The sequence below is a fragment of the Condylura cristata genome, unplaced genomic scaffold (genome assembly GCF_000260355.1).
Source record: "Condylura cristata isolate star-nosed mole 26May11 unplaced genomic scaffold, ConCri1.0 scaffold00003, whole genome shotgun sequence".
Classification (NCBI taxonomy): domain Eukaryota; kingdom Metazoa; phylum Chordata; class Mammalia; order Eulipotyphla; family Talpidae; genus Condylura; species Condylura cristata.
Genome location: NW_004567104.1, coordinates 73,052,794 through 73,078,109, shown reverse-complemented (window position 1 = coordinate 73,078,109; position 25,316 = coordinate 73,052,794). Strand labels below are relative to the sequence as shown.

At 41.6% G+C, this 25,316-nt stretch overlaps 1 protein-coding gene across 2 annotated transcripts in view; it reads left to right on the top strand.

Moving 5' to 3' along the window:
• Window positions 1-25,316, top strand: part of CRYZL1 (crystallin, zeta (quinone reductase)-like 1) — a 33,143-nt gene that overhangs the window by 891 nt on the left and 6,936 nt on the right. For both annotated transcript variants that reach the window (XM_012734177.1, XM_004675358.2), the window contains exons 2-8: window positions 6,108-6,179; window positions 8,805-8,882; window positions 11,768-11,840; window positions 17,164-17,208; window positions 18,274-18,342; window positions 23,066-23,199; window positions 23,989-24,100. In XM_012734177.1, coding sequence (XP_012589631.1) covers window positions 6,114-6,179; window positions 8,805-8,882; window positions 11,768-11,840; window positions 17,164-17,208; window positions 18,274-18,342; window positions 23,066-23,199; window positions 23,989-24,100 — 577 coding nt within the window. In that variant the 5' untranslated portion in view covers window positions 6,108-6,113. The remainder of the gene's footprint in view (window positions 1-6,107; window positions 6,180-8,804; window positions 8,883-11,767; window positions 11,841-17,163; window positions 17,209-18,273; window positions 18,343-23,065; window positions 23,200-23,988; window positions 24,101-25,316) is intronic.

The following is a 25,316-nucleotide window of genomic DNA, read 5'->3' as shown; positions in this document are numbered from 1 at the left end:
TTTTTTTTTTAATCTCATTTTGCATCTCCTTCCACCTGTATGGAGACAATAGTCTGGAAGTTCCCTTCCACTGAACCTCCCTTTTGAACCCAGCTCCCTCCCTTCTTTTTGCCCCTATAATTGGAGTTTCTTGTTGCTCCCTTACTCCTCTTCCTGTCTCCCTGTCGGCTTTCCTTTATCGGTGAGCAGTATCTAAAGCTTGGTATCTGCTTGCGTATGACCCTGAAGCTACCTGTGCACTGTGCACCAAGCTAAACAGGTGGCTACTCTGGGGCACGCTGAGCATCACCCGTGAATCGTGCTCAAGTGCTGTAGGTCTGGACTAGGACCAGGAATCTGCATTTCTAGCAAGCACCCAGCTGCTGCCGTGGCATCCATCAGCTCTGCCCAATGCATAGTTAATGCCAGCCACTTCTGGCATTTTCTGGCAGCCACGTTAAAAAATTTGGAGAAACACGTGAAGTTAATTTGAATAATGTGTTTCACTTCACCCATTACATCCCAAATATTCTCAACTCATCAAATATTAAAAAATGGAAATACTCTCTTTTTCATATTGAACCGTTACAATCTGTATACTTGACACTTACAGCACATTTTGGTTCCCACTAGCCAGTTTGAATGCTCAGTAGCTGCCTGTGGTCAGGGGCTAGTGTTGATGGACAGAGCAAGTGCCATGGTCTAATAACCCACTGCAAAAAATAAATAAAAGGTATGAAAGCTCAACTTGCACCTGAGTAAACCCTTCACTGAAATGAGCTCAAGCATTACTTTTGAGCATCTCAGTTGTCAGAAATAATCTTACAAATAACCACCATGTAGTGAGTGCTTGTTTTGTACCAGGTATATTGAGTGCTTTGCATGTTTTAGTACTTAACAGCAACACTTTGAGGTAACTACCAATACAGATATTGACTCGAGAGCCCATCCGTGGCCTAAAATCAAAGGGCAAATAAGAAGCAGAGCCAGAATTGAAACTAGGGTTAGGTATGACTTCTGAATCCCACCCATGCACCACTTTGGGGTTTAATTACTATCTGTTATCACTAATTGTGTTTCACGGATGCCTCTGCACCACTTTATGTCACTTTATGAGATGTTTGTTTAGATTTGAAACAAAGGATTCTCTATACAAGGTCATGGTGTCTGGGTTTTTTTGCAGTGAAATATTTTGGTAGGTTTACAGTTCTCCGTGTTGTGCATTCAAAATCAAACCACCAGACAGATGGGCCTCTTGTCCAGTACAGCATCCTGGACTGTAGAATAGCTCAGTCCTTTCATTGCCTCCTTACAGGATGGGAAAGCTTAGGAATTTTGAATGTCTCACTATATCTGGTCGCTTTGGTCACGCTGACCCTAATTTTCAACCAAAGATTTGGCCACATGGTTTACATACTTCTTTATCTGACATGTGGATGTGTATGCAAAATCTTACAGATGAATAAGAGCTTGATTAAAACTTACTATTGAAGATACGCTTTAGTCTATCTGCCTGCCATTTAGTCTAACCCCTGCCTTTCAGCTGGTCCCTCATGCTGGGCACCAGCTCTGGCATGACGAGGGGCACGTGGAGTTTGGCCTTGAGAAATTAAGTTGTCCTTAAGAATAACAAATGGATCTGCTGAGAGAAAGAACTGAGGCTGTTCAGCAGCCTGAGACCATAGCCCAGATCTGACACACTTCAGTGTTAACCTAAGTGACAGGTAGTGTCTGCTACCCCAGAGGTCTTTGGTAAAAGGTGGGTCTCTGGAGGCTGGATGAACCTTGCTTTTCATATTTATTTGTGAACTTCTCTCAGTAGGGCTAGTCCCAGGAAAACCCATTTTCCTTATCGCTTTTCTAAAAAGGCAGAACTTAAATCTGCATATCTTTACCTAATGTGCTTTTCCAAGTAAACTTCCTAACTGAATTTACCCTACTTTACCCAACTCCCCATAGTTAGATTTTTCAAGATAGCCTCTGAAGACACCAGTGAGTTTTTTCCCTGTTGGGTCTTTCCTGTGTTTGCAGGATGTCTACATGTTATTATTAAATTTCTGTTTGGCCTTCTCTCATATCTAATGCTTATTTGGTTATTTGGCAACCTGGAAGAACCAGGGGGGTTGGGGGTGACTTCCTTTGCACCCTGAGTATATGCTGATCATCAAAACCAAAAGTGAGAAGCCGAGCCAGGATATCGGGAGGGAAAGGGAAGATGCTTCATGGTCAATAATTTATTACTTTTTGTTATTTTTAAAGATTTATTTATGTATACAAGAACTGGGGTACAGGCCAGAGATGCAAGAGTGAGAGGATTCACCAGAGACAGAGTAGGGAGCAAAGCAGGCAGATTGACCAAAACACACTGCTGAGGGGAGCATCAGTGAAACAGGAGGGGTCTGCTGCACCATGTGTGTCAGTTCCCTGGCTGGGAATCGAACTTGTGCTACAGTGGCTGCAATAGCTTTGTAGTGCTGAGACTTTACCCCTGTGCCACCAAGGAGGACCCATGGTCAATAATTTAATACAGAACAATGTACTACATAGACTCTTAAGGTACCCTTGGTGACCATAGATTGGTACAGCAAAATCATAAATCATGGAAGATGAGTCCAGGTTTATGCCAGCTGAATTTGAGGTTGAGCTGATGCTTAGAAATACTTTAGGTCTGAAAGTATACTTAAGGAGTGGTCTGTCGAGGATTTATTTACAAATGTAATAGATGAGTTCCTTGGGGGGCTAAGTGTAGCCAGAGAAAAGCAAGTGGAGTTCATGTCGCTGTCATCACTAGCCTGAAACCATGTGGTATTTCTTCCTATAGAAACCTTTAAATCCTTTCAGAAACCAGTACTTTTATTAAACTAATTTCTGGAAGTGTTAACAGTCAAGTGTTTAATTTATGTAATTATTTAAAATTAGGTGCCTTGATTTTTGTTTCTCCAGCTTTTTTAATAAGTCTAATGTATGACCATTATAAAAATGTAAAGTATCATATACAATCCTCAATTTGTGGACCTATGTTAAATATATTTAAAATCTCAAGTATCTAGAAATTATAAAATCATTATGCTTTTTAGAGGGCATATCAGCCTACACTTTAAACAGGTTTATTTTCATTTAAAAGTTTTTGCTAGCACTTTTTTGTCAAAGGAAAATTTACCACAGAATATACAATTTTGAAGTTACATGACACTATTCTTGGAACTGACACATGTTCCAAGAAACATGACTACATTTTTTTTGTTCTGTCTAATAAGGTGTTCACATATTTTAGGTATTGTGTGCAACTGTCTTGCACAGTCACTAAAAATCTTATTAAATAATGAGCTGAGTGTTCCCTTTAATCTGAGCTTGCACCTGAGAAATTAAGTGGGCCCCAGATTCATGCCTTCTGCCATCTTCTCAGTGTTAAGAACTGAATATTCCTTTTTAGGGTTTACAAAACAGATGACATTTCCATCAGTTTCTTCTGACCTCTTGTGCAAAAGGCCTCATTTTGTAACTTCAGGGTATTTTCATCCCTACATGAATTCTTTATTGAATTAACTAAACATTACTCTTTTCTACCAGCCTGGCCAGTTTTTAAACTAATTTAGAAGAGCTGTTGGGGCAGATCTGACTAAATATTGGCACGATTAGGAATGCAATACTTGCTTAGAAGATAAAGGCCCACCAGCCAGAGTCTATGAAATCGGGGTGCACACACCACATGACGTGCACTGATCTGGGAAGGCATGCCGTGATTTTCAGGGCAACGGGCAGGGGAAATGCTGCTACAGAGGGATTGCTGTGTAATTACTCTCAAGAAGGCAACTCTGGGAGCCTCAGACTGAGTCCAAGCAGAGATTAGTTTCGTAACAATGGATGTTGATTCTCCCAAGCAATAACTGGGTAACCCGCCAGTTCGGAAGTGGATAAAGCAAGTGGATAATTCATCAATATGTGGTGAAATCCAGAAGCATGGAACAGATGGGTGGTTTGGGTGCTGGGGGTGATTTCAGAGAGCAGGACTTGAGCTTAGTTTCTGTGTTAGAAGCTCCGGCGTTAGCACAATACCATCGCAGAGAAGCAGGCCTGGGAGCCCCGAGACAAGGGAGACTGTATGCTGGGAAGCCTGGCTGGACCTGACACGAGCGTGCTGGGAAAGTGACTCGGGCCACGGGCACCTCCCCCCCCCAACAGCCCTGAGACTTAGGCAAGGGGGTTAGATGTACTGTCGGGGGAGGACAGAGCTGCTGCATCTATTTAGGCTGTTCCCTCCTTCCTACCACCACCAGCACCCCAACAGACACACGGACACACACAAAGACCTTCCTCTACCAAAGGGTTCAAATTCATTTAATGATTTAGCCTAGGTCGCCTGTTTTATGTACTTTGTTGATATGTGCAACATAGATGATTTATACACACACACACACATATAAGTAGAATATATATTCGTTTCTGTTAGTTTCAACACTTCGTTATCACATTTCAGAAAGCAGCAACCATGAGCTACTCAGTAAAAATCCTGGGTAAGGACCCGTCAGGTCCACTGAGGCTCGGCACCGGTACTGTGCACTCTGGGCCTCACACTCAAAGGGAACCATGCTTGGTTTAATGCTCTGCTGTCACATCTTGAAATGTTAACAATTTCTGCATAAGATTCTCCACGTGTTCATTTTGCACTGGGTCCTACAAATTATATAGCCAATTATATCAGTAAGTACTTAATAATTATCAATCCTGTACTAAAGGATATATTTTCTAGTCTTAGGTCATTATAGCTCATCTTAGCATCTCAGTTTAGAAAGCATCTAAATAGAATGGTTAAGGAAACTACACTTGGGACTAGTAGAATCTGCTGTGTCCCAACTCTGACCTTTTGGTGCTGTGAGACTCTAGGTGTCTACCTTTACAAATTTTTTTCTTTTTTGGTGCATTCAAGATGGGTGTACACGAGAGGTGAGGGGGGATGAAAGGAGTGGGGAGCAGAATAAGCAGATCCACTGAAATCCAATGCTGAGGGGAGCAGCGGGTGGAACAGTAGAGGTCTGCTGCGCCCTATGGGTCACCTCCCTGGCTCAGTATCAAACTCTGACCCCAAAGACTTCTGATAGCTTGATAGCACTGAGACTTTAATCCCTGCACCACCAGGAAGGCCCTGGATGTGTAACTGAGTCTCTATAAGACTCAGTTTCTGTGTCCATGAAATAAATGGAATGATAGTACTTCTACCAGGAGGTGTCTGCCAAAGTGTGAGTAACAGACTAGTTTGTAAGAGCTCCAAATTGTAAATAATCAAATGTCTATAAAAGAAATAAATGGTCGTTCCTGTAGTGGAATACTGTATAGTGGTGAACATGAACAAACTACAAGCAAAAGTATGTGAAACTCACCCCGAGGAAATTGGATATGAAGGAGTATGATTTCATTTACAAAGTCAAAAACAGACAAAACTAATCTGTTCTAAAACTCAAGGTAGTGAGTATTCTTAGGAGGGTAGGTAGTGACTAAACGGGAAATACCTATTGGCACTGCGATATGCTCTACTCAGTAAAATTCCACACACTACACACTTGAGATCTGCATGCTCTTCTGTGTGTATTTTATACTTCTGTAAAATTTACATTTAAGAAAATAGTCTTGCCATACATTTACTATGGGAATTCAAGAAATGACTGTGGAATCCTTCAAGGTTTATTTAAACATTCTCACAATATAGGTTTACCTAGTTTCATGAAGTGGTTTATAAATTGATACAGAAGAAAGAAGGGCACAGTTTCAAGGGGCATCTTGACGTCTGCTTTTTCTGAGACTGTGAAAGCTTTATATATCATCTTAGGTAATTAAAATTGAGCTTCGCTAGCCCTGGTAAAGTCTGTGTTTCTCCCCCAAGTACATCTCCTAGGTTTTATTGACTAGCAAAGTGAAAGGTTGCGCTCTAACTCTGTACTCTTAAGAGACTGTTACATAGTCTCTTTTTGGATCACCTTCAGAAACTGTTAAGTGTATTCGCTTGAAGGCTACATTTCTAGGTGTTACTTTATCCTCTACCACAGGTGTTTTTCAAGTTTTGCTTTCTTTTTGTCTGGAAGACACTTTATCGGTTTATTTCAGGTATACTAATTTTCGTTATTCTTTTGTAGGTGACTATGAAAGGCTTATATTTTCAACGAAATTCTACAAATGAAGAAATTACATTTGTATTTCAAGAAAGGGTAAGAAAAATTATCTAATTATTACATAAAACAAGAGTACATTTCCCAAAGGAAATACATCCAGTTTTAAATGACCTATTATAAGTTACTTTGAATGGAACTAAATGAATGCAAATTGTTCAGATGAAACTCTTCAGATTACTTTCCTTTAAAGCTTATGTGAAAGTTGCCGGGAGTGCTGGCGCAGCCTGTAGTCTCAGCTACTGGGGAGGCAGAGGCTGGGCAGGAGCATCGCTCGAGCCCGGGAGCTCTGGGCTACAGTGTGCTAGCCGAACCATCGGGTGTCCTCTCCAAGTTCGGCATCAATATGGTGACCTCCCGGGAGCGGGGGACCACGAGGTTGCCGAAGGAGGGGTGAACCGGCCCAGGTCGGAAATGGAGCAGGTCAAAGCTTATGTGAAAATGGGGGTCCATATTGTATATAGTTACATGTAATGCGTTTTTGCTTAGACCATTCATCTTTTTAGTTTTTTAAATTAACGTGTTGCAGGTGCGCATCTTTAAAAATCAACATTATCTATACAGCATTAAGTTCACTGAGTGTCCAGTGTTGTCCTTCAAAGTTGACCCCTTTTGTTCAGTTTTCCCACTCCTCTCCTCCTTCCCTCTGGTAACCACTAATTTAGTTTGATAGTTTAAAAGTTTGTTTTATTTAGTTAATCCATTTGCTTGAATTCTATATATCACTTAGGAATAAAATCAGATAGTTTTTGTCTTTGCCTGATGTACTTCATTAAACATAATAACAACGTGGGTCCATCTATATTGTTGGGTTTCATCATTTTTGCAGCTCAGTATGTACACAGTCACATATACTTTTTTTTTATAAGAATAATCCATTTAAAAATATTTTACTTTTTTGACATGGAAGAACTGGGGTGCAGGTCAGAGATTCTAGGGGAGTGAGAGGATTCACCAGAGACAGACTAGGAAGCAGAACAGATGGATCCACTGAAGTCCACTGCTGAGGGGAGCAGCAGGTGAGACAGGAGAGTCTGCTGCGCCATGTGGGTCAGCTCCCTGGCCTGGGGTCAAACACAGGCCGTAGAGGTGGTAGTGCTGAGACTTAACCCCAAGGCCACAAGGAAGGCAGACATGTACCTTTTTTCACCCAATCATCTGCTAATGAGCACTTAGTTATAACTCACTACTGAGATGCTATTATAGAGTTTTTACGGTGACGATATGAAAGATCCTAAGAAATAGAACAACTTTAATATTCTTCTATGTTACAAAACTAATCCAGCTTAACCTAAATACCTCAATAAAGTGAATTTTAAGATTATAATCATAGTTCAGAAAAATGCTTCCTTTCATAATATGAAATGAAAAAGTAGGAAAAGTACTGCTTACCATTCTAATATCTGGGCTTTGCACACCGTTACCTCATTCACTAAACTTTACGTGGTCTCTAGTTTTAAAATACTTTAAGGCACAAATAGTGGAATTTCATATATAGGTGATTGTAGGCAAGGAGAACTCAGGAGTGAAAACTGAATGCTACATGTATTTCATCATAATATACTTCAGAATAATAATAATAATTTCTAGATTATGAGCACAGTCCAGTTTTTCTCTGTTACTTTTCATGAGCTCCAAAATCAGTTAGATGGGGAATTAAATTTCAGACAACTTAGCTTCTACCATTGGGTGAAAATGAAAGGTCAAAAATTCAATTGACACTTAATGCTCACACAATCCTGAGTAAAATCCACAAATTCATCGGTATTATTGGGTGTCTTCATAATATCACCAAGTATCAAATCTGAGATTTAAAAAGGGGTGTTCCCAGACAAAGTGTTCCCATCAGTCAGTCAAAGCACAGTGATCCCCTCAATGGGGCTCAGGAGGAGGGACTATGCCAGTAACTACTCTTAGGAGGTTTGGGACCTAATTTTGGGGGCATATCAGGAATTGAAAAGAGTGTTTTAGTTATCAGTACCAGGGTATGGCTATCGGAGGGCAATGTTGTTACATTTATTACATTCATTAATAAGTGTGGATGACATTGAGTGCTTGAATGTGAAGTTTGTTTGTTTTGGAGTTTTGTTTTTTGTTTTTCCTGTGGAAATTACATTTAACTCTATAGCAAGAGCTAAAAGAGGGGTGATTTCATTCCTAAGTTTTTTTTCACCCTGGAATTTCATGGAGCGTGCCAAATATATCCATGACTATTCCATAAGAGATAAAAGTGACACTAAAAAACTTCATCATAACCTTAGGAAAATTTCAGCATCAGTAAAGGTTATATATAGAGGATTATCCCTGTAAGTGTGAAGGTTCTGAGTGTTAAGATTATTTATGTTGAAATGCAATGCAGTATTTGTTGTTCCCCCTTATTACCTGACCTTAGTGTTAAATATATATCTACTACCTGAGTATCTGAGAACATTTTCAAAATAGGTACACTAAGTTTCTTTAAAACTTTTCAACTTTAAAGCTTTTACCCCATAGTCCCCTTTTCTGTTTTTATTATAAACTACTGGACAATTATAACTTTTTCAATTAACTGTAAGATTTGGGTCTGTTTAATTTTGCTCGATTTTATGTATGAACCATTCACAACATAAAGGCATGTACTCAAAAGAATGTGTAATTATTTTATTTATCATCTTTGGGTTCTAGGAAAATCTTCCTGTTACAGATGATCATTATGTGAAACTTCAAGTTAAAGCTTGTGCTCTGAGCCAGATAAATACAAAGGTATTGGTGTTTTATTTTGGCCAAAACGCTATTTCTATGTTAAATAAATTTATTAGTGTAATTGAGGTAATTAATATATTTTGTATATTATTTGAAATGTTTTGTAAGCTAAGGCCTGTAAATGAAGAAATTACCTTTGGGTAATTACTTTTGGGTAACAGGTACAGTAAAAATAAAGCCAGAAACTTAATGTACTAATTTATTAACCTTCTGGTCTATACATAGTTCTAGGTAATATTTTTTAGATAGAGTTCATGTTCTTCATTTCTATTTGTCTTCCTTCCCCATGTGTGCACATCCCCTGCCTCACAACACTCCACGGTCTTCTACCATTATTGATCATGGAAAACATGGAAAGCCTTCACACATTAAAGTGTGGTTAAACATGCCATTGATGAATAAATCAGGCCCGTTTACTCATACATGGTTTTGTGAAGATTAATGCCATTGTTTCTTTGGACCATTAGCTTACTGGATGTAATGTCACCATAGTTTCTAAGATCTGAAAGTTTTCTTCCATAATGTCACATCTAGGGAATTTACAGATCAGGGTTGGAGACTTCCATTGGGCCACTTCATAATAAGCTTGACTTGAGAGGGGAATCAGTGAGCTGCCCTAAAGTCCTTGCCCAGGGCTACTGTTACAGGGCACCCCAATGTGAATTGGGTTGCCTGTCTGTGTGTCTTCACCCGTGTGCTTACGATTCAGTCGTATTATGGACACACTCAAAAGGTTAAATAATGGATTTATTTATAAGGAGAAAGGTAAAGGAATAACCCAGGGAATGAGGGAGAGAAACACCGGTTAACTAGGATGCCCTACCAGTTCTGCTGACATGGACTCCACTGGCCGCTGAAAACCAACTGAGCGCCAAAACGATCAGCTGCGAACCACCAGGTCCCCCCAGAGCCCACATGTCCAGTTTTATCCCAACCTGGCTGCTCAGCTCCGCCCTCATGTCCTGGTGTGCTTCTCCTTGGTACTGATGGGATTTGGAGTTCCAGCATCTGAAGTAGGGCGGAGTCCATGAAACCTGTACCTGTTACAAGTTAGCAACAACAACTGGCTACTTGATTATTCTGCCCTGTGATTTTATGCAAAAATACAAAAATGGTTAAAAGCTAACATGTATTTGTAAATCACTTGTGCATACAAGTTGAACAAAGTTGGGATCAAGGTTGAGAGAACCTTTTAAACAAAGCTTTTAAAGTTTTGTTTTGTTCTGTTGCTATGATTTTGATACCCACCAAAAAGGTTTTTTTTTCCCTTTCACATGCACTAATGGACTATTTTCCACTTATGGCTGTCATAATGGACATTCATGGACAATGCTGGTGACTGATTGTACTCTAAAGTCTGTGCCACCATAGATATGGTGGTATGAAAATCAAAAGGGGGGAATTGTAACAGGTCCAGGTTTCACGGACTCTGCCCCCACTCCAGATGCTGGAACTCCAAATCCCATCAGTACCAAGGAGAAGCACACCGGGACATGAGGGCGGAGCTGAGCAGCCAGGTTGGGATAAAACTGGACATGTGGGCTCTGGGGGGACCTGGTGGTTCGCAGCTGATCGTTTTGGCGCTCAGTCGGTTTTCAGCGGCCGGTGGAGTCCACGTCAGCAGAACTGGTAGGGCATCCTAGTTAACCTGTGTTTCTCTCCCTCTTTCCCTGGGTTATTCCTTTACCTTTCTCCTTATAAATAAATCCATTATTTAACCTTTTGAGTGTGTCCATAATACGATTGAATCGTAAGCGCACGGGTGAAGACGCACAGACAGGCACCCCAATTCACATTGGGGTGCCCTGTAACAGTACTAGTACTGTTTGTCTGCAAAGTTATATATTCAGCCCTTCCAGTCTATTCTTTTTAAGACTAGGAGAAATCTGTTAAAATCCCAGACTAGGAAGTTAACTTCACATCTAATGGAAATCAGTAGAAAAATCAATGTAATGAAATACTGTATAACTTTTAAGCATAATGGTTGTGAAACCTGCACAGTGATGTTGGAAAATGTTTATGGCAAGTGACAGAGACAGGGTGGTTATCATAATTACAGCTCTGCATGGATGTGTGTACAACTGTCACAGACCCGGTATTTCCAACGAAACGACAGAAACATCTTTGAAAATTGTGAAGTTCCAAACAGAAAAAGACTTTTTGGGCAATCAAGTATACGCAGGCAAATATATATATATGAAAAGCATTTCAATGCCTTTTTATTTATTGTTCTTAAAGTACCAATAGACCTATAAATATGTTCAAATGAAATGTTACAGAGCTCTAAGTGCAGGACCTTAAACTACAGGTTTATGTGTGTACACTCTGTCCCTCTAACAATCAAGTGCTTCATTTGGTCAGAATCGAACGCAGTGCTAATCTCTTAACAATGAGTTATTTATCCTTTAAAAGAAGACACTCCAGCCTGAACTTCTGTCTCCCTGCGTCTGTCCATCATGTTTAACTCCTGACCCCTCACCCAGTGTTTTCTAGACTGGAGGAATGTGGGGGTGGAGAAGCCCTCTGTTCTCCCCAGGGCCCCTCACCCCTCACCCTGTCCTGGACTGACTGTTAGAAAGTGTGGAGCCACCAAGGGTTCTGGCTGTAACTTCCCTTCAGTGCTGGCAGATTAAAGACTTTAAAGTATGTCAGTGGTGATTTGAATAATAATACTCACAACTAAGCCCTACATACCAGTTAATTCCCCAGCTCTGTCTTGGTTTCCTGTCTCTGGAGAAATGTTTTTCAAAGTTATGTGCTTTGTCTTGATTCCAAAAATGGAATTATGTTTGGTTTTTGTGGTTTGATTTTTGCTCTTGCTTTCTTCATGTATGAGAAGAGGCCAGGATTTGTTCTTGACAGTAAACAGCCTTTGTCCTGATTAGCTTCTAGCAGAAATGAAGATGGAGAAAGACTTCTTTCCTGTTGGGAGAGAAATTGCTGGAATTGTGTTAGATGGTAAGTTTACAGATACAAATATCTGGATTTATTTTCAAAGACAAAAGAAATTATAACTAATTGGTTTACTAACATAAAATTATATACAAGTCTTCAAATGTAAATTTAATTATAAAGATATGTTTTCCTTTTAATTAAAAAGACAAATAGAACATTTTTTTAAAGTTTTATTTATGTATGCATACAGAAGTGGGGTACAGGCCAGAGGTGCAGGGACAGTGAGATACTTCATCAGAGTGGGGAGCAGAACAGACAAATTGCTTGAAATACACTGGGGGGGGGGGAGTGGGGGGGGAAGACAGGAAAGGTCTGCTGGGCCTTGTGGGTCACCTCCAGCGTGGGAATTGAATTCATGCTGAAGCGCCTGAGGCAAGCTTCATAGTGCTGCCCTTTAACCCGACATGCCACCAGGGAGATGCCGGTCATCGGTGGTTGATAAGTGAAAAGCTTATTACAATTTAGTGGATATTTAGAGGTTATGTACTTAAGTCCATTAATAATCGTATTGAATAGGGATGACCTGACCAGTATAGCCCTTTTTAGGATAAATAACTTGTCTTACGTTGGTTTTGGACTAAAATTTATGTAATAGTTAACTATATTCACTTTCAGTGTTTAAAGTTTACCTAAAATTTAGCATTTAAAAATTAAAAATGGGTTCTGGGGAGAAATAACCAGTAAGATTTTATAATTGCCTTAAGTCCAAAAAAATTGTTTTCAAGTTTTATTCAGTAAAGAATGAATTTTTTTAAATTTTTTAATATAGTAGTAAGATTTTATTGACTCTTGACCTAGTTGGAAATTGCTTTGGGAAAAATAATAATAGCCGTGGTGTCTAGACCTTGGTTATCTCGAAATATGTATATGGAGAAAGATAATAATTGAGAGAAGGAAAGCAAATACAAAGAAATAAATACGGCATCTGAGAAATGTATGCCAGATCATTGCTTATGAAGAACAAAATAAATTTAAAGGTTTATTTACTTTTGCATACAGAACTGGGGTACAAGACAGAGGTGCAAGGGTGGTAAGATAACTCATCAGAGACAGAGTGGGGAGCAGAACAGGCAGATTGATGAAGTACACTGCTGAGGGGAGCAGCGGGCGGGACAAGAGAAATCTGCCACATCATGTGGGTCACCTCACTGGCAGGGGGATTGAACTCCCGCTGAGGTGGCTGTGGCTTGCTTCATAGTGCCGAGGTTTAACCTGTTGCACCACCAGAGAGAGCCCAATACATAAAATTCTTTAAAAAGACAATAATTGAGGGAAGGAAAGTAAATACAAAGAAATAAATATGTCATCTTAATATTTATGCAAGATCATTGATTAAGAGAAATGAAAGACTTGAAATTCTTAAATAGCATAGAAATCTAAGAAGGAAATGGGGAAAAGACACATTTGCAATTTTCAATTAAAGCTGATACAAAATTTACTAAGAAACTTAATTGAATTTTAGTTCAGAAGTTTTGACTAATCCTTTCAAACCTCTTAAATTTTCACCACTTCCATTTGATATTTCATAGTCTGCCTGGAGTGATACAAATACTAATTTTTACAGATTTGTTTGTTTTTGTTTTTGTTTTTACTTTGATTCCCTATATGCATATTGAAGTAATGTTGTTATTGTGTTAGTATTGGCTTACCTATTACTAATTTGTAAAATGGCAGTTGCATTCATAAAAATAATAATTCAATATATAAGATGTTCTTTTTTAATATTTTAATTGATAACTTTGAACCAAGTTATATGACATTAAAATGAACATTTATTAAAATATTTTCTCTGTTCCAAGTATTTCATGAGTAAATTATCTCAGTTAAGCTCTGTAAAATAGGGAATAGCTGAGTTGACCCTCTAAAATACAAGTTTTGAGGGACCTCCCTGGTGGCACATGGAGTTAATTCTCAGCACTATCAAGCTCTCTGCAGTCACTGCAGCACAAGTTCAGCCCCTGGCCAAGGAGCTGACCCACATGGCGTGGCAGACCTCGCCTGTCTCCCCGCTGCTCCGTTTAGCGTATTTCAGTAGATCCACCTGTTGCGCTCACCACTCTGTCTCTGAGGAGTCCTTTCACACACACCCCTGCAACTCTGGCCCACACCCTAGCTCTTGTATGCCTAAATAAATAAATCTTGTAAAAAAATAATATAAAATACATCTTTTAAGAGAATGATAATTTAAAACTAAAAACTTGATGTCAGTTTCCTATTTAAATTGATATAGGGACATCAGTTTGCCTACAGGGTAGTTTCAGGCTTGTTAAAATGGTACTCAAGGCATCAAGAATGGTCTTAACAGGCATCAAATACCTAAACTTAAGTGTTGCGGTCATTTGTTTCTAATTAGAGCTGCTGTTGTTAGTCTGTTGATAGGTAATTCATGACCATCGGGAAGCAGTAGTTCTCTCTCGTACGCGAGTGAATGGGCCAGTAATAACATAGGTTAGACTATTCGATTTTTTATCAAATTATAAATATTATTATAATATGTGTAATACTTTTTCTCACTGTACCCTTGTGACGTAGTGAAATCCTAATTTCTTTCCCTCTCCTTCCTCTGCTCAGACTATAGGAAAAGTAAAAGTAAGAATGATAATGGCCAGAAGATGTTCAGTCATTCCTTACCTAACATGTACTTGGAATGACTTGGAATGTGTTTGGAATATGAACATAAGTAAGAGTGAAGTCCTGCCCTCAAAGTGATTACAATCTAGGAAGAGCTATATACCTTTGAGCGGTTGTTTTTTAAGATTTATTTATTTATGTATACATGAACTGGGGTGTAGGCCAGAATTATAGGGGGGGGCGTGAGAGGACTCACCAGAGACACAGTAGGAGCAGAACAGGCAGATCTACTGAAATACACTGCTGAGGGGAGCTGCAGGGAGACAGGGGAGGGCTGTTGTGCTTGTGGGTCAGCTCCCTGGCCGGGGATGGAACTCGCACTGCAGAGGCTGCCGATAGCTTCATAGCACTGAGGCTTTACCCATGCACCTTCAGGGAGGCCCTGAGCAGATTATTATGAGCTGCAAGGTCAAGTGCGCAACTGATTCGGGAGAAGCTGAAAAGCTTTCTTGGTGTAAGCTAGCCTGGCGGTTGGTCTGCAGAGATGGCACCATGAGCGAAGACAGAGGAGCCGTAATAACATTCAAATCACAGTTTGGTGTTGCTAAAGCAACGTAAAGCTCAGGCTAGGTGTCAGAGGCATTTGGCAGCAGAGAAACATTTTGTCAAGAAAAATCTCCTTCAAATATACCAGAATTAAAGACATTGAACAAAATATGTTCATTCTGATATAAACACTGATTCCTTCACACATACAACCTCCCCACAACAAAAAAATGCAGCGGGAGCTTAGTCACGGGCCAGGCCCATGAAATGCCGCCTGCGACTGACTGGGCTGATGGAAATTACTAGAGTGGTCGCATGCAGGGCAGCTGTGAGGCCCGCCAGGACACACAGCAAGCGCCGAATGGGTCGTGAACCAACATGCAAGCGACAACAAAGTCCATCTCCTTGGCACTGCTGGCTGGGTGGAGACGAGGGACATCTTCAAGAACTAGTGAGCAACTCGAGTCAGCAGGCTGAGGAATTGATTGGAACATGGGAAATAAGGACTGACTTACAGGATTCTGGTTATGGTATGAATTGCTGTCACCAGGTGAGCAGGGTATAAAAACCAGATTTAGAAGATGGTGAGTTTAGATTTATACTTGCTGAGTTCAGAGCACCTAAGTGACATCTCACAGAGATATCTTGTAATGGTGTGAGTTTAAGCTCAGAGGTGAGAGATCTGTGCTAGCATTGTCTGTATTGAGGGTTGTCGGCATGTAGATTATATGTGAACTAGGAAGAGTTGATGTGCTCCCCCAGGGAGAGAGGGTAGCGGTGGAGGAAAAACAAACATCTCCCAGAACCCCTGGAAATGATATGGTTCAAAGAACTAGAAAAGGGAATGTGAGGGAAGCCAAGAAAATGGGAGCACACTGACTCCCAGGAGGATGAGGCTTGTCCCTTCTCCAGAAGGGAAGAGAAACGCGCAGTGGTGAGAAGTCAGGACAGGAGACCCGTGGCAGAGCGGGAAGGCGGCCTGGAAGGCAGGACTTTAGAGCTGCTGACTGAGTGCCAGAACATGAGTGCCAAGGTCAGGGTGCCCACCCATGGGTAGCATTGCTTGCCCTCAGTTTCCCTGTCTATTGAACGGGAATAATAATGCCCACCACATGGATATACTATGAAGGTTAGATGAGATTACACGCTGAAAATGATGAACACGGTAAGCATTCAGGAATGTTTGTTTTTTTTTCCCCTCCCTCTTTCCCTTGTAAATCTCTGTGTAAAAATATTCTGAAGAGTTAACTGATCAGGGCCTCCCTGGTGGTGCAGGTGTTAAAGCTATCAAGCCGTCACCAGCCACTGCAGCATGAGTTCAGTCCCCACCCAGGGAGCTGACCCACACGGTGCAACATCCTCTTTTGTCTCCCCGCTGCTCCCTCAGCAGTGTACTTCAGTGGATCTGCCTGTTGTGCTCCCCACTCTGCCTCTGGAACTACTCTCACCACTCCTGCACCTCTGGCCTACACCCCAATTATGTAGGCATAAATAAATAAATCCTTTTTTAGAAATGTATTTACTTATGCACACGGAACTGGGGTACCGGCCAGAGGTGCAGGAGTGGTGGGAGGATTCCCCAGAGACAAAGTGGGGAGCAGAACAGGCAGATGGATGAAGTACACTGCTGAGGGGAGCAGCGGGGAGACATGAGAATCTCCCCATAGGACTCACCTCCCTGGCCGGGGGTCGAACTCACACTGAAGCAGCTGTGCCCTAACCTGTTGCGCCACCAAGGAGGGCCCATAAATAAATCTTCTTTTAAAAAAAAAAAAAAAAAGAGAATTAACTGTTGACTCAGACTTTTTTGCTTCACATGCTGAGAAAATGTGACTGGGTGATTTCTACATAGCTCAGACAAATTTCTCGGTACCAGTCTGAATTTTTCCCATAATCCCATGTCATGGTAATTTTTATATGATTCTTACCAGAACTCCCCGTCACGTGTCTGAGGTTCTGCAGCTAATATGCTACAGAAGTGGGCTCTTCGCCTCAGCTGGGCTGCGCACTGGCATCTGTGTCCCTCTGTGACTTCAGCAGCCTTGAGGCTCAGATTTTGTAGAGAAGTCGATTCGAAATGGAGATAGCCCCAACCAGATACCCTGCAAGTTAGTGCTTTTTAATAGACCCATGGCTCTTTGGTTTATTTTAATAAGAATTACAGTAAACAGCCTGATAATACTAAATCTTCATTTTCTCCGCTCTTCAGTCGGAAGCAAGGTCTCATTCTTTCAACCAGATGATGAAGTGGTCGGTAAGTTACAGTTCATGGCGCTATGTAAAGGCCTCTGTTTGAAGTCGCTTCTTCCTTTTTCCTATGCAGTGATTAGTGCTTGCTTATTGCCTTGCTCCACCTGTCAGTACTTTTGAATTTTGAGATCTGCTTTCAAATACCCTCTGGTGAAGAGTTGGCAATGTGAGGTCAGTGGAATATTTATGCAAAGCCGCCACCGTCTGAGTGCTGTCTCAGCAGTGCAGAGAGGAGGGCCACAGTGGCCTTGCTGGTGAGGCCCCTTCCTGGGCACACCTCCTGCAGGGCTAGATCGAAGCCTCGAGCCCGAGAAGTCATGATGTCTGCTTGAAGACCCTCACTGACCTGACCGCGCAGAAGCTCTGGTCTCCAAATCTTATAAAGCTAAAATCTTACCAGACCTGTTCATGTTCCTGTTACTGTACATGTTACTGTTCTTTTTTATCCATAATTAGTACTATTTTGCAAATATATTTTTATACTATGTCCTAGATAGCCACATAATAAACATAAATAGGACTTCAGTAATATTTAAAATTGCTCTTTTTTTCAGTGGGCAATAGGAAGATATTCATATAAACTTAGAAAAGATTTAGCCTAAAAAGGATTTGTGGAAAAGTTTTCATTGGCTTTCTAAGCTATTGCCTTTGACTGAAGTGTTTCCCAGAGAATTATTATTTCTGTCAGTGACACTGTATCCTCAAGATTCTTAGAAGAAACTAAAAATAAAATCAGACTAGCCTAGGGGGGGAAAGGGATTTTATTGGACGCAAACTAAGGTATATTATGGAACCAAACTTGGAGGGTAACTAGGTGTGCAGCCATCGGAGTGAGAAACCCGGGGCCTGGGCTCTGATGGGCTGTCTACTCGGCCGTCATGTACACTCAGAAGTGCAACAAGAGAGCGGCAGGTGGTGCAGCGTTCACGTCAGACACCCAGCTGGCTCGAAACTACTGGAATCTCCAGGATCCCACTGAATAAAGTTTAGACCAACACTTAACAGTATGTCATTAGGCATGGATTCAGTTTTGTAGTGTTTCCCTTTGATTTGTCATTTTAATTTTCAGGAATTTTGCCCCTGGATTCGGAAGACCCTGGACTCTGTGAAGTCGTTAGAGTGCACGAGCATTACTTAGGTATGTGGCGGTTCAGTCTTCCCGAGCTTGCCCAAGGCTTCTGTGTGTGGTGTTTAAGGACTTTTCCCTGCTTTGCGCTGCCATGAGTATACGTAGCAAATAATTGTTGGCTGGTCGTGTGGTACTTCTAGTTCACCTTTAGTATCCAGAAGGTTCACAGTCAGACTGGGTGGTCTTGAAATATACATGCTTACTGAACAGTAGCGAGCCCTTTGGTTTCACTGAAAACTTCTCAGAGGCGGAAAAGCAGTTTCTCCCTTGGCACTGAGATTTTGTCCCTACTAAGAATTTTTTTAATTGATTAGCCTAATGTGTGAGAAAAGGACACAAAAGTCATTATTTTAAATGACCTTTAGATTATGGAACCTAATCTAAACGTGGGATTAGACATGGAAGAAATTTGTTAAAAACATTCTTTGGGGATAGAGTATATTGATTGTAATTTTTGGTATATCTGGCCAAAGAGAAGTTGTGGATGATGTTGCTTAGGTTTATTTACTTTATCATATTAACTATTCAGAATATTTTTCTTACTCTTGGTTATTAATTAAGATAAAATTGCTTAAAATTTAGATAGTGCATGTATGTAGGGTTTGAGGAAGAAAAGAGTTAAGAAAATTTGTCTTTGGCTTCTATAGCTAATATCTTTTGACCAGTGTTCATTTTCATGAAATGTTAATTACCTATATAAATTTATGTATATCATGTTTCTTATTGGAATTTACTTCTGGGATTTTTAAGTTAAAAAATGTTTAAAAATATAGAGCTATACACAGTCACTTCATGAAACCATAATGAAAGATGAAGTAATCAGGGTAAAGCAAATTAAAGCCACCTTGAGATACCGTTATGTACCCGTGTGACTACGAGAGCTAAAACATCTGACCATCCAGGTCTCGGCTAAGATGTGGAGCTGTGGACCTTAAAATGTGCTGAAAGTGTAAGCTGGTACAAACGCCTCCGAAGATAATTTAGGGTTACCTTCCTAAGGCAATGACACGCTGCGCCCGCGCAAGCTCGTGCTAGCCCACCCAGCAGACCAGACAGCTGGAGCCCCGCCGCATTGTGATGGAGCTGCTCAGTCAGTGGCGGGCGGCACATCCGGGTGCATGAGTACGGCAGGTCATATGTGCGGAAAAAGCAAGTTGCAGAAGAAAACACAGCGTGATACTTGTTTCTGTAAAGTTAAGCTCTACAAAATCAAGTACATCTTATTTTAGAATATAACAAAAAGGGATGAGGATGGAAGCTAGGTGGACGCTGCTTACCCAGGAACCCAAGTTTACCTCTTGGGTAGGGGAGGAGATGTGGTCAGAGGAGGTCCAGGGACCCCAGTAGGAATGCCGTCAGCTGGGATTCGTGTTCTTCCTACCTATTTATAGAGCGACATGTAACTACTGTGTGTGTAAACTAGTTTGTTTTAAATTTGCCTGAGTTTTTTCTTCGGTGATAAAATCCCTAGTCAGACTTTGTGAAGACAGAAGGCTAATTTGGATGTTGAACTATTTAAAAATATATACTTAAACATTTGAGCCCATAAAATAACTTGAAATCAGGCTAACCGATCTTTGGCATTTCATTTCTAAAATTGTAAATGTTAACTCATTTTGTTTGGAACAATGATGCTCTCTATTGTCTAAAGCATCTCAGTTGCCCTGTCAGCATATAAAAAATCAGTTTACAGAGACAGTTTTCCATAAACTGCTTATTTATCTGTATAATAAAACCTCATATAGAGCCCAGGTGTGTCTTCCTTTGAAAAATAAAAGACACTTTCAAAAGTCAGGCCCTGAAAGTCTCTGATCCATCACTATTTTGATGCCTTGTGGTGTGAAATTTGCAGATCTCCACAGCTCCTTTCTGGAAAACTACTATTTTGAATTACAGAAATCCCCTAGGCTATTATTGCCTCCTCTTCCTTTGAGAAACTTGTAAATGTGTAATTAATTCAAACCTTTAGTTTGGGTTATCACACTTCAGTTTTGACTGAATAAACCAAGCTGTCATAGAAGGTCAGCCACTGAAAAATAAACCAAAGAAAGGCTCCTTCTTGTAGGCATTGCTGACCATTGGACAGTCATAAAATGAACCAGAAAGAAAAAAGCAAATTGGAACATCATTTTCCTGGCTCCAAAGGTTAGTAAGCCGTGCAAACTATACAAGTGACCTTTTATGTTCCTACAAATGAAAAGGATTATATTCCCAAAATCCACCAACATGTAGAAAAAACAACTCCAAATAATCCTGAGAAAGAAAATGCAATAAAATGTTCCTTTTCAAACAGTACTTTAAGACAGAGCTGGAAGCAAGAACCTGGCAATTTACATAAAAATGAGGGTGCAGCATAGACAACCCCTGAGCTCTGCCTCAGGGGTGAGCGTTTTGTGGTAGAGGAAATAATTTCAGTAAGTTCCCTGAGGGTTTGCAAGGGAATGTATTCCTTTCACCAAAGCTCTGTTTTAGTTCCTGCTGATTTTCATGAAGGTGCACAATGACCTTCCAGAAAGTCTGTTCTTTTACCAAACCAAAGAAACAACTTCTAACCAACTCCCCCTCGAATCTTATTAATGCAATTGTAAAATACTGAGGGTAGATTAAGAAGTTGAGTTATTCTTCCAGTTCTTCTGTGCTTTCAGTTCTCAAACTATTTCGTCAACCCTGAGAGAGAGGTTTACTTTTCATTCATAATTTAACACATTTTCAGGATTATACCCTTTGGACCTACAGAAGAATTTAAATTCTAATTCCTTGCTCCTGATAATACTATTGTTATTGACCCATACATCGTTCTCTTTTTTTTGGTTAGCTTTTATAACTTAATAAACACTGTGGACCACCTAATAACACAAAAGCAAAGATTAAGCCACATTGCACTGTTTTTCAAACCTTTGTTATCTTAAGTGCAGTTTTATTGGTAGCGTTTAAGGACTACATATTTGATATTCTAATGACTATATAGGTGGTTTAAATTCATAAGATGGAAGAGGTTCCCCAAAATACCACATAACTCCATTGAACACGTTAGCATTGATGTGCTGGGTGGTGACGCATTGTTAGCTCTGTGGCCTTAGACAAGTGAATTAATTGTTCTGAAGTCCATGTCATAACCATTACAATTTGAAGAAGAGCTACCTTTGAGCACTTGTTAAGGAATAAAGTAGTGTGTGTAGTATTACCTGGTGTTTAGTGTGATTTACTGAAACCTCACTGGTCTCTGAACATTTTCAACAGACATGTTGGGTTCTCTGCTCTGCCGGTAGATGGCACTAGTACTATTTGGTAAATGATCGGGCTGCCCTACGCTGGCTGAACCAGCTGAATCTATTGCTGTTACAAAAAAATGTTTGAAAGGGCTGAAAAAGACTATGAAAACTTGTAAGATTGTTTTTAGGTAAAGTGAGAAAGCATTGCTTATAGTGGAAAAAACACATGTGATGTACAATGTTAAAAAGGTAAAACATACACAAATTCAGATGCAGCTAATGGAGCTTGTAGAGCTTTTGAAGCTGTATTAGCAGTTTGCATTTTTGTTCCAAATGTGTTACAGAACCACTGATAATTTTTAAGCTGTTGTGGATGCTGTTGAAGTTTTTCAAATATTATTCTGACACTCAGATTGAGACAAGAAGCCATAAAGTGGAAAATATGTACAACACATATACATGACTTATCAGAATGTGGGGGTAATTCCTGTGATCAATAAGGGAAAGAAAACACAATAGAAAAACTGATAAATACATTCGAACAGCCTTCACAAAAGGAACTCCAGGTGGCCACAACCAAAGAAAGATCTCGACTTCATCCATAGTCAGGGAAAAGCAAATTGAAATCACAGTAAGAAACCACCGCACACAAGACGGTTGGCCCGGATGTGTAAAGCTGATGCCACCGGGCAGCACAGTAGTTCACAGCATTCAGCGCTTTCTGCACTGCCAAGAAACTCCTGCAGCCACCCCCCTTGCAAGCATGCAGTGAAGTGGAAGGTCATAGAACCCGGGTACTAGCACTCAGATTTCCACACCTCAGTAAGTACCCTGGAGAAAAAAAAGGATACCCTCGTCGGTATCTTTTGCGCAGAAGCATTAGCAGCATTTTTGATAACTGTCCCGCACGGGGAACAGCACACATTTCCCTGACCAGAGAACAGATTACCCACCAACGTGTCTCACGGCAGCATGCTGCGCAGTAGCCAGGGGAAGCACACACCCACAAGAACGACAGCGGAGGCCCCGAAAAGCGAGAGAAAAGAACAAGGATAGGTGCAGCTCCGTTTAGGTAAAGTTCAAAGACAAGCAGAGTTGGCTCATACTGTTTAGGAATGCTCACCTGACTGATGAACCACAGAGCGGTTAAGAATTTAGGTTAGAATGGCAGGGACTTCTGGTGTCAGTCGGGTCGTGTCTTAGAAGGGGACGGTGACCTTCATGGGGGGCAGGAGCCGGGGCTGAGGGACGTGTTCTGTCAGGCAGACCAATGCTTACTTGCATATTAGCTTTCTGTTTTTCCATTCAGCGGCTTTACTTTAATCTTTTATATACTGCTGTGCATGTGTTTTCTTTCACAAGAAGTTGTTAAAAGCACCCCCACACTGGGACCTCTGTTGAAGTGGGTGGCGCGTGGGTAAGAGGGGGAGTTCGGGAAGGGTCGCACCCGCAGCCCAGGGTGGGGTGGACGGGGCAGACCTAGACCTGTCACAGCTTGTTCCTCTTGTTCTGTGTGCTAGTTCCCAAACCGGAGAAAGTTGCATGGACAGAAGCTGCTGGAACTGTCGGAGATGGTGTTCGCGCCTACATGGCTCTGCATTACCTTTCCTGCCTTTCTCCCGGGAAGTCGGTGCTGATCATGGACGGAGCAAGTGTAGGTGCTGATTGTTTTGTTAAAGAACCAACCAAACTACCCTGCTCGTCGGGATTTAGAATGGGCTGTCCATTTGCTAATGCGATTCTTTGCCATGAGTCCATTTATTGCACCACCCATTTCTTTAAAGTAAGCAACCTTTCATCAAAAGTTGGCGTGGTGAGTTTCTTCGCCACACTTGTTCTCCAAAGCCTGAAACTGCTCCTGCAGTCCTGGGCCACCCCTAGATGGCTCACAGAAGAGATAATGTAGGCATTGTATGTGTCGTCCAGAGTAAGAACCTGTAAAAACATCACCTGAAAGAATTTATAGTTTTATTTGCCATCTGGCTGCTGTTTGTCACTGCTTTTGCAAAAAAAAAAAAAAAAGCAGAACTATCTTAACTATCTTCAGCCTCCCAGCTCTGCACACAGGGTCCACAGAAGAGTGGAACTTTGCAAATGTGTTGATCTTTAAAGAGGTAGCAAGACTAAGTGCATATTGTATAATTAGCTTAGACCATGGGGCAGACAAGGCCCTGACAGGCCCATCCTGCTTCGGCCAAGGCCAAGGCTAAGTGAGGCCTCCATCCTGGAGAGTGTGTGTGGTGGGCAGGCTGGGCCGGAGCGCGAGGTGTGGGCATCCCCACTCCCGGAGGACAGAGCCCATCAAACATGTCCCCTCCTGAACGCGCCACCTCCCGCTATCAGACAGCAGTTCGCGCTGTACTGTGTAGCACTAACGTGTTGGAAAAGCAGTCGGGTCGGGCTACTGTGCACAGTGCCGCAGCCCGTGCGCTCCCTCCCGCAGACACTTGGCACCATAGCCATCCAGCTGGCCCAGCACAGAGGAGCCAAGGTGATCACGACGGCACAGAGCCTGGAAGACAAGCAGTGTCTGGAACGACTGCGGCCTACTCTAGGTGGGTGACCGTCCTCGACACAGACCTTAAAAGCTTGGGGGTATCCCCTGCAGAGTGGCACTTGGGAAAAGAAGTGGGAGTCCCACCAAAGTCCCTTCCGAGGTGCTCAGTGGCTGCACTGAGTCCATGCTCACGTGAGTGAGGGCTGTGCTTCTCGATTCCAACTCCGTTTTTCAGAGGCTTTCCTCCTCTGGCCTGTTGTTGTCAACTCACACTTAAATCAGGCAGACTTGAGCACAACTGAGAAGTGCCTGGTACATCCTTGATTTTAGTCAGTAGTATATTTTTGCCTACTTGGTACATTTCTCAGCCTCTTTTGTCCGATCCTATAAGGTCGTCCGGTTGTCTGTGACACCTACGAGACAAGCCAGTAACCCAGATGCACCCGCCAGGTTAGTCTGAGTGGCACATCGTGGAGCCAGTTCTTTCCAAATAGCAATGGCTCTAGAAAGGACTGGAAGGGGAAGAGAAAGGGGAGAAGAGACAGTAGGCATGGTGACGCAGAAATGAGGAGAAGGCGCGGGTAGGGCAGGCAGGAAGGACTGGTGGGGCATAATGCAGGTGGTGTTTCCTTCATCCCGCCGTGGGCCTGTGTGGGCCCGCCAGGATGCGCGGCCCCTGACGGCCTAACGCGCTTGTCTGGGGTGTGAAACTGAAGATGGTCTGGAATGGAACTCGAAACCCAGGCCTTGCTGCCACTTGTGACGCCTTTTGGTGCATTATGCTTCGGGCAGAGAAAATCAAGAACTAGAAGGGAGGCTAAGACTGGCTGCAGAAGAGAGGGAACTAGAAAAAGAAAGGAAAACAAAGCGATTGAAAATGGAGCGGAGAGCAGGGAGCATGGGTGCAGGGGAGGCCCTGGCTGGCCAAACTGCCCTCCTGCGGCCCTAGGCCCTGCCTTTCCACCTGACTTCTGCCCCCCAAACTCAGGTTACAGAGGCTACGTCGCTCCTCTCAGCAGCTGGGAATTCTCAGTTAACAAGATGTTTGAGACACAAAAATGGAATATAAATGTGGATCTTCGTTTACCAATTGAAATTCTGGAGCGTTTTTAATTCTGTCGTTGACTTAGTCAATGAATAAGTACTTTACAGCAACCAGTTTAGAATTGTGTTCACTTTCACTAACTGCTGAAAATGATCCTTTTTTTTTTTTTTTTTTTTACTTTTTTTTCTTTGTTTTAATTGTTCTTCATTTTGGAGACCACGTGGTGGAA